General features: G+C 35.1%; 1 protein-coding gene across 7 annotated transcripts in view; it reads right to left on the bottom strand.

Moving 5' to 3' along the window:
- Nucleotides 1-5,515: 5,515 nt before the first annotated feature.
- The window catches only part of GABPA (GA binding protein transcription factor subunit alpha), a 37,842-nt gene continuing 32,920 nt past the window's right edge, over nt 5,516-10,437 (bottom strand). For all 7 annotated transcript variants that reach the window (XM_003819210.6, XM_003819209.6, XM_008972563.5 and 4 more), the window contains one exon: nt 5,516-8,984. In XM_003819210.6, coding sequence (XP_003819258.1) covers nt 8,756-8,984 — 229 coding nt within the window. In that variant the 3' untranslated portion in view covers nt 5,516-8,755. The remainder of the gene's footprint in view (nt 8,985-10,437) is intronic.

Genomic DNA, 10,437 nt, shown 5'->3' with positions numbered 1-10,437 from the left:
TGAGCCGAGATCGTGCCACTGCACTGCAGCCTGGGCAACAGAGTGACTCTGTCTCAAAAACAAAAATCCTCTATTTTTATGATTTGAGAGCTGGAGACAAGAATCCTAGTATGGAGTTCTTAATTCATAGCTTTTTCCTTTAACCATTAAGTCAAATGAACATTCTAGTTCAACTATTCAGTGATGTTTATCAGTGTATTAATATGCAATATGCCCTCTCATTCACAAAGTAAAACCAACATTAGAGATAGGAAGCTTACTTTCTCTATTCGTACGGTGAGTATTAGAGCAAACCTTTTTGCATAGTTTTCTAAGGAAGTGAATTAAAGAGTTGCTCACAGATATGATAAATAACTTTTTCTTCAGTGTTCTATTTCATTCATGTCTAGTTACTGTGGTGTTACCTATAAAAATAGCATAGGTGCTAACTGGGTGTTACTAGTATCATGGAAATAAGATTCCCAAATCAACTATCTTGTTAGCAGACATGAGAAAATGCTTTTCTCACATTACAGCCGGGCATGGTGGCTCATGCCTGTAATCCCAGCACTTTGGGAGGCTGAGGCAGGCAGATCACTTGAGCTCAGGAGTTCAAGACCAGCCTGGCCAACATGGTGAAACCCTGTCTCTACTAAAACTACAAAAATTAGCTGGGCGTGGTGATGCAGGCCTATAATCTCAGGTACTGGGGAGGCTGAGGCGGGAGAATCGCTTAAACTCAGGAAGTGGAGGTTGCAGTGAGCCAAGATCAAGCCACTGCGCTCCAGCCTGGGTAACAGAGTGAGACTCTCAGTCTCAAAAAAAAAAAAAAAAAAGGTTTACAGAGAAATTTTCAAATACCATTAACGTTGCCATAATCGTTCAGTTAAAACTGATGCTCATCAGTTGATGAAATGTTGTAGATCAGTGTGGTCAGTCCGTGAACTGTTTGTCATCAGTCCACAGGGAGATAAGAGCAAGCATTAAAACAATTTTGATAATTTGATAGAGCAATCTTATGCTTGTGGAATGTAATAATTTTTAAAAAGTGGTTATGTATTTTTGTCTTTTAAATGTCATTTCTCTAGTAATTCGGTTTTTAAGCTTATTGAGGTGAAATTTACATAACCCCATGCACCTATTTTAAGTATACATTTAGATGAGTTTTGGCAAATCTGTTCATCCATGTAATCGTCAACAAAGCATAATATAGGCTATGCTCATCATCCTCCCAAATTTCTTTATGCCTAATCCAGGAAATCAACCATTATCCCTAGCCCTAGGCAACCAGCGATCTGCTTTCTATCCTTACAATGAGATTTGCCTTTTCCAGAGTTGTTGATGAGGCAGTTGTTCACTCCCTTTTATTGCTGAGTCGTACTTCTGTTCTATGGGTATTCATAATTTGTTTATTCAGTCACCTGCTGATGGATATTTGTGTTAACAGTTTGGGGACATTATGAATAAAGCTGTTATAAACATTCGTGTACAAGTCTTTCAGTGAACATATTTTATTTCTCTTAAATAAATGTCTAGGATTGGGCCGGCCACGGTGGCTCATACCTGTAATGCCAGCACTTTGGGAGGCCTAGGCGGGCAGATCACCTGAGGTCGGGAGTTCGAGACTAGCCCGGCCAACGTGGCAAAACTCTGTCTCCACTAAAAATACAAAAATTACCCAGACTTGATGGCTGGTGCCTGTAATCCCAGGTACTTGGGAGGCTGAGGCAGGAGAATCACTTGAACCTGGGAGGTGGAGGTTGCAGTGAGCCGAGATCGCACCATTGCACTCTAGCCTGGGTGACAAGAGTGAAGCTCTGTCTCAAAAAAATAAATACATAAAATAAATGCCTAGGATTAGAATTGCTGTGTCGTGACAAAAGTGTTTAACTTTTCCAAAGTAGTGTGCCATTTTACATTTCCACTAGCAATGTGTGTGACTTCATTTGGTCCATGTCATTGAGAACAGTTGGTATTGTGAGTCTTTTAACTTTTGGCAGTTGTAATGTGTTTTTAGTGGTACTGGATTGTGACTTGGTATTTCGTGATAACTAATAATGCCAAATAGCTTTTCATATGCTTACTGGCCATATGTATATCTTTTTTTATGAAGTGTCTGTACAAATCCTTTGACCATAAATTATTTGATTATCTTAGTGAGTTAAAAGAATTTATCATATATTTTGATATTAAATATCTTACCTTTGTAAGATATTAATATTGCCATAATCATTCAGTTACAACTGAGGCTCATTGCTTAATGACAAAATATTATAAATCAGTGTGGTCAATACACTTATCTTACCTTTGTAACCTAGGTAAGATAAGTGTATTGCAAATATTTTCTTCCAATCTGTACCTTGTCCTTTTCTTTTCTTTTCTTTTCTTTTTTTTTTTTTGAGACAGGGTCTTGCTCTCTCACCCAGGCTAGAGTGCACTGGTATGATCATAGCTCATTATAACCTCAAACTCCTGGACTCAAACAGTGTTCCTGCCTCAGGCTTCTGAGTAGCCAGAACTACAGGTGCATGCTACCATGGTTGGCTAATTAAATTTTTTTTTTTCATAGAGAGGGGGTCTCACGATGTTGCCCAGGCTGGTCTCAAACTCCTGGGTTCAAGCAGTCCTCCCCAGTCAGCCTCCCAAAACAATGGAATTACAGGCATGTGTCACTACACCCAGCCTTGCCTTTTAATAGTATCTTTCAAATAACAGGTGTTTTAAAAATTTTTGATGAAGTCCAATTTACTGTCTTTTTTTTTTTTTTATTAGAGACAGCGTCTCACTCTGTCACCCCCAGACTGGAGTGCTGTAGCAGCAGAATCATACCTCACTGTAACCTCAAACTCAACCTGCACTTGAACCTCGAATTTGAACCTGGGCTCAAGCAATCCTCCCTTCAGCCTTCTGAGTAGCTGGAACTACAGCCATACACAACCATGCCCAGCTAATTTTATTTTAATTTTTATATTTTTGTAGAGATAGGGTCTTGCTATGTTGCCCAGGCTGGTCTCAAAACTCATGGCCTCAAGTAATCTTCCTGCCTCAGCTTTCCAAAGCACTGTATTTACAGGTATGAGCCACCACATCCAGCCTAGTTTTGCTTCTTTAATATCTAGGAAATCTTTGTCTACCCCAAGGTTATGAAAATTCTTTAATAAGTTTTAGATTTTATATTTAGGTCTATAATCCATTGTTTTTATGTGTGGTATGAGGCAAGGGTTTTTCTCCATGAATATATGCAGTTGTTCTAACATTTGTTGAAATAACTACCCTTTCCCTATTGAATTACCTTGGCACCTTTGATTTTGGCACCAAAAATCAATGAGCCATATATGTGGGTCCATTTCTGGATTCTATTCTGTTCATTGACCTATATACATTTATCCTTACCTAAATACCACCTCTTGATTGCTGTAGCTTTATATAGCAAAGCTTTATATAGCACAGTGCAAGTTCTCTAATTCTTTTTCCAAAATATTTTGGCTATTCTGTGTCATTTGTATTTACATATAAATTTTATAACTAGCTTGTCTACAAAAAAAGACTGGCAGAATTTTTGTTGTAATTCCATTTATAGGTCAATTTAGGAATAACTAACATTTACAAGATTTACATTTACACAATTGGGTCTTAGGCCAGGCACGGTGGCTCACGCCTGTAATCCCAGCACTTCAGGAGGCCGAGCCAGGCAGATCACTTGAGGTCAGGAGTTCGAGACCAGCCTGGCCAACATAGCAAAGCCCCCAACTCTACTAAAAATACAAAAAATCAGCCAGGTGTCATGGGACACGCCTGTAATCCCAGCTATTTGGGAGGCTGAAGCATGAGAATCGCTTGAACCCAGGAGGCGGAGGTTGTAGTGGGCTGAGATCGCACTACTATACTCCAGCTTGGGTGACACAGTGAGTGAGACTGTCTCAAAAAAAAACAAGAAAACCCAAAATTGAGTCTTCCAATCCAGAATTATGGTGTTATATCTCCACCTACTTAGACATTCTTTCATTTCTTTGCAAGTTCTATAGTTTTCATTGATAGGTCTTGCACAAATTTTGCTCTATTTGTCCCTATTTCACGTTAATATTATTGTAAATGGTGGTTTTTAAAGGTTAATTTCCATTTATTAGTTTCTAGCACACAGAAATAAAATTGAACTTCGCATATTGACTTTGTACCTTACCTTGCTATATTCTCATAACTTTTTGATTCTTGAGGGCGTTTTAACATGTCTGATGCCTTCTGCAGTTTTATTTTTTGCAGTATGTATGCTTTTTATTTTTCTTACCTTATTTCACAGACTAGGATACAATTCTGAATAAAAATTATAAAAGCAGGTACCTCTTTGCGTTTCCCAAATCTTGTGGGGAGGGGGGCGGAGTGGTGAGGGGCAACAAAAGTGATGTTAGTTGTAGGTTTTTCCACAGATACCTTTTTATCAGGTTAAAGAAGTTCTCTAGTTTGCTGAGAGTTTTAATCATGAATGGATGTCAAATTGTACATTTTTCTGCATCTATTGAGTTGAATGTGTTCCTCCCCCATTGTATTAATTTGGTAAAATACTGAATTTTTAAAATTCTTATAGTAATTCTTTAAAAAAAAACTCAACTGTGGTAATATATACATAATATGAAATTTACCATCTTAACCATCTTTAATACGGTTTGGTATTGTTAAGCATATTTATAGTTGTATAACCATCTCGTTTTTCATCTTGCAAAACTGAAACTCTATGCCCATTAAACAGTAACTTCCCATTTCCCCCTCCCTGTACTAATTCAGTTTTTATTTTACAAATGTTTGTCTGTGACAAATTGGAAATAAGAAAGTGGTCCTTCACTACAGAAATTTTTAAAAGCAGTGTTCTAAAGTTGTCAGTTTATTAGTAAAAAGCATTTTAAACACATACTTGGCTTGTAAATTAAACTCTGAAGCTGTACACACAAAAAACTGAAGTCCTGGGAGAACAAACATACCTCACTAGCGTCCTGGCTGATGGTTTTTGATCACTTCGAACTAGATACAATTACACTGTGTATTTTTAAAGCCATTTATTTCTAACCATAACTTCCTATTTAAGCATGTCAATCAAACTTTCATCATTGCTTCACCATGAAGGCAGGCATGAATCACTTTTTCCTAACCCCTTCCATTCTTCTATATTCTGATTCTGGCTGAAGCAACCTGCTGATAGCCAACATGAACAGGTGATTTTTTGTTTGTTAAAAAAAAAGGCTTTACGAAAGGTTTACAATTTAGCAATCATCAGCTTGCCTTCTGACAGCTTCATCTGTTACTATTCTAAAACAACTTGGCTTTGTAGATGGAATTTCATTAATTTCCTCAAAGAGATGAACCTACTAATTTTAGTTCAATGAAATATGTTCTTCCCAAATTGACAGCTTTTAAGTTTAAAAATGCATCGGAATCCTATGTACAACGTATCATAAGTGGACTGTCAGATTACTATCCAACAAAATATCCTGGGGATTTAAGATTTTGTTTTCAGGAAAAAAAACTTTTAAGCAACACAGAAACATACTGTATAATAGTTTTATTTTTCTCATTTTACTATTTTTACATTTTATGCACAAATATTTTTTATCTGCGTAAAAATAGAAAATAACTGTTTTATGTAAAATTACAAAAAAAATTAAAACCACAAAGAAATACATAATTGTTATTATGACAGTATAAGTGTCGTTGTCGTTATTTAAAGAGTAAAAATGTATGCAAAAGTCCTCCTCCCATTTACAAAAGATTGAGAATTTTGTTTTTCCTGGCAGCAAGTGAAATATTGAAGTATCAATATTTTTACACCCTTTAGATCTGAAGACATTAAGTTAGTCACAGATTTGTTTTGCAATTATGAATTTTAAAACATTTTTGTGCTATTTCAAGGATACACTAGTTCTTTCTTAAAGGCAGTAGCATAAAATGAATATGGAAAACAGCAGACCTCACAAAAATATTTGGTGGTACAATTCTTTTTGTATCATACTTGAATATCACCATTAATCAGGGGAGAAAACAACTAAACAATTTTTCCTAATAACATAGACTGAGACAAAAATAACTGTGATCAGTCAATTTATCTGAAGATCAACCACACATAGCAATTCTGCCTCATTTGTTTTTCTGATGCCAACACAAATATTTAGACTTTAGGCTAGCAAGATATGTATGAAAGTTGGCTCAATAAAAACTTCACATGGAAAACAAATTTTAAAACAAAAATGAACATTTCTTTTACTGAAATTCTTGTACTTCTAAGGTACAAATGATGACCAATAATTTTATCTTTCTTCCTTTGAATATACTGTAAATTCTATGAAAAATTCATTTATAAAAACAAAGCAAAGAATGAATAGCATAAATTTTATTTTCTTTCACAATGTTATATTTTAATAGAAGAAAAAAACTACCTTTCTGATAACTGTAACCTAAGTAAAACAAATATTTTACATATAATTTGAGGCAAAGTAATGAGTTTCTTGAATCAACTGGAGAAATTAGTCACATTACTTTACCTATGTCATGCATAAATGATGGTAAGAAGGAAAAAAAAGCATCTGATCATGTATGAGAACAGTCTCTGTTCAAATTATGAGAAATAAAATGAAAATTGCTAAAGGGAGAAAATGAATAAAATATGATTTTAAAAAAACCATATGGGAATTGCATAGATGAGAAAAAAATTTTCATTCTAGGGATCTAAAAGTAATGTTTTTAGCTTTAAAAACATACACACACATATATAATTGAGACATGTCTATCATCTTGGCTAAAATTTTAATATATGTCTCCCCAAAAGCATTTTAAATATGAAAGCCAAGATTCTTAAGCTCTTGATTATATACCAGAAGGGTATACTTTATTATTTTTTTAAAACTACAAGCAACTTGTCAACTCTCTAGGCCGTAAGAGGATGGTGCAAAACCTTTCTTGCTGTCTATCTGTTACCTGACGTTAGAGCTTCTGTTTATTATTTCATATTGTTATTTTACTCAGATATTCTTAAAACCACAGTGCCCAAATTGTACTAATAATCTGTCCATATATTCTCTTTCAAAAAAGTAAAAATGGAAATACAAATCTTACTCTGCTCAGATATCAACTGCAGGAAGAGCTTAATAATATGAATGAATTGAGAACATGTTTTAGTAAAATTATGCGTTAAGATTACCAGAGAAAGAGATCAAAGGTTCCTCCTCTCTCTCTTCTCTTCCTTGTCCTTAAGATCCCTGCCTCTTAGGATTCATTCCAAACCACTACCAGAATTGCTAACAATGCCATCTTGCCTGTATTATCATGCCTTTTTCTCCTAGTTAAGTCAAAAGCATTAACTGAGCTCTTAAGAAGCTTTTTAAGAGGACAGATTTAAAGAAAACAATGAAGGAGAAGGTGCATAAATATTTGAGAATCGACTTTCTCAAATCTGTAAGAGGATTAATAGCTATCTGCCAGTCTCATGTAATAATTCGTGCTTAATACCTTAAACAACAAAGAGAGAAAAGAAAGAAAAGGACATTTCTAGCCATTTTTGTTTAGTGTTCGCTTATGTAAGGAATGTCATATATGCAGGAATTACTTAATTTGAATCTTAAAATGAGTTGTTTAATAATTTTTCTTCTGTATATCTTTATGCCTTCATATATGTTTATAAAATGATCAACTGAATATGTATACAGCTATATGAATACACATATATAATATGGAAAAGGAAAACAAGTGGAAAAGTATCATCTTAAAGAGAAGACTGCCTATAACAGAGGTCGTATTTTCCTTTTAAAACTATTTGCAAGTAATTTACTAATGCCTTGAAAGGTAAAGTACTACTGACTGATTTAAAGTCTTCATTTTATCAGAAACAAAGGAATATAAGCTGCTTTGCATAATAAACTGGCACTACAGGGTAATTTTTTAAAAAAGGAAGCCATAACAAACCAAAACAAACCTTTATTTTTGGGTTGAGGTATACCTTTTCAGTTTTTTAAATCTCTGACAGGAAAAACAGAGATCATTTTATAATTTTTGTAACAGCTGGTTTATTAGAATTAAATGCCTCTCTCAAAATAATTTAAATTCTTGGTCTGACATGAGTAATCTATACAGAAAATCCTTAAAATTGGCTTGAGTTAATAAGCCAGATTTAAACCTGGATCTCCTCCTTCAGCACTGCTCTTTTGCCAGTCAACTTCTTACTGTCCTTTGCTTGCAAATATATAAATAACCTGATACTCTTAGTTTAGTAATTTATTAATATAAATTTATTCGGTATGAACATTTTAGCTCTGCTTGATTAGATGAAACAGGCACACATGCTTTAGCTGAGAAATTCCATTTTCTGGTTCTATGTAAAGCAACATCTAAAGCAGCAGAGAGGGGAAACAGTTATATTTTCAAAAATAGTTAAGCCAGACTGTTTCCTAGAGATACTTCATTTATTTTTCATTTTCAGATACTACTGGCTATTTTTGGTAGGGCTACACATTAATACTGACCAGTTTAGCTTTCCTGACTGTTAAACTATTCCACAATGAACCTGCCTTCACACTGCAGACATTGTGGAGATCCTTTAACATACACATATTCTAAAATATATGCTCAAAGTAAAAAGATCCAAATTCACAAGAGTATGAAATATTTATAAAAAAATCATGCATCAGACTGTACAGCCTAGAAATAAAAGAAGATTCAAATTCAGTAATAAAGGTAAGAGCTATACTTGCTCTAAACATTTTAAGAAAGACTTTGGAGTCTCAGAATGTCCTGGGGCTCAATTATCCTTTTCCGTTTGCAGAGAAGCAGTAGCCAGAGCTACTGCTGTGACTGGCTGGGCAATTCCATGGAGCTGCATTTTTGCAAGTTTCTTCTGTTCACATTCTGTGACCAAACGGTTCAACTCCGCTGCACTGTATCCAATAAGAGTCTTCAAGTCACAGACAAACTTGTACACAAATCTCTTGCCTTGAACTTTACAAATCATGTCCCCATCGTAATAATATCTTCAAAAAGAGAAAAAAAAATTAGAGACTTCAGAAAAAATAAATGAGACTTCTTTTTTTTTTTTTTTTTTTTTTTTTTGAGACGGAGTCTCGCTCTGTCGCCCAGGCTGGAGTGCAGTGGCGCGATCTCGGCTCACTGCAAGCTCCGCCTCCCGGGTTCACGCCATTCTCCTGCCTCAGCCTCCCGAGTAGCTGGGACTACAGGCGCCCGCCACCATGCCCGGCTAATTTTTCGTATTTTTAGTAGAGACGGGGTTTCACCGTGTTAGCCAGGATGGTCTCGATCTCCTGACCTCGTGATCCGCCCACCTCGGCCTCCCAAAGTGCTGGGATTACAGGCGTGAGCCAATGAGACTTCTTACAATAATTTACAGACTATTCCATAAGCAGAAGCCTAGTACAGTACTGCATCCGCCACAATAGCAATTAATATTGAAGCTATGTAGAATATTTAATGCTACTATCAAATGAAACATCCCAACATTATTTACTAAAATTTCAATGCTCACTACTCCAAAACTCTATACATTAAACTTTCAAAACATATTTTCAACAATTAGAATAAAACATTGATTTAAAAATAATTATTAAACAAAACAAAAAACCTTGAGAGCAGTTCTACTGCCTCAGAACAAGAGCTTTGGAGTCAGAAAGCCAAGATTCAAAACCTAACATTTTTGAGACCACAGGAGTCATATTTTCTCAAAGCTTTTATTCCTCATCTATAAAGTGAGGTTAACAGTGCTTATACCCTCATATCATTGTTGAGGATTAAAGGGATAATCTTTGTAAAGTGCTTAGTATACAATGACTGGCACACAGCCCTCTACAAAATATAAGCTATGTTAATAAAAATCGATAATATCAAAAAAATTAATACATATATTCCACTTCTTTTCTGTCTTGTAAAGAATCCTATATGATGAAGTCATGTCTTCATCTTTATTATTTCACTATGTAAACGCTTTCCAAATTTCAGATAAATTATCCAAGCCCAATAGGGAGCTTTAAGTCTAAGGAGAAGGTCTAAAAGAAACAGAGGATACAGAAAAACAGGTAAAGGACATTGCAAAGAGACAATGTTTCTAAACGTACACAAGCAGAGTTCCGGCAATCATTCTAGAAATCTAGTTTACTGCTGCATTCTATAGAGATGCAAACGGAACTGGATTTATGTTTCCTCTGGAAAACAGACTTTATTTAAACACACACTATGTATTGCTAATTCCAACAACAGGAAAAAGAGGCAAGTCAAGCTCTTTCCATGACTGGCAGATTGCAAAGCCCTTATTTTAAAATTGCACTGCCCACTGACAAAGGGCTATTATAAAAGAAACAACTATTTGCAAAAGTACCAGATATAAACTGTCACATTTAGCAGGATAAAAGTCACTTGGCTTAATCAAGAGTCTATTAATAAAAGGACTGACCTATATACAGGAAATTGTCATCT

This window comes from Pan paniscus, chromosome 22 (assembly GCF_029289425.2).
Source record: "Pan paniscus chromosome 22, NHGRI_mPanPan1-v2.0_pri, whole genome shotgun sequence".
NCBI lineage: Eukaryota > Metazoa > Chordata > Mammalia > Primates > Hominidae > Pan > Pan paniscus.
This window is presented reverse-complemented; position numbering and strand designations above follow the sequence as displayed.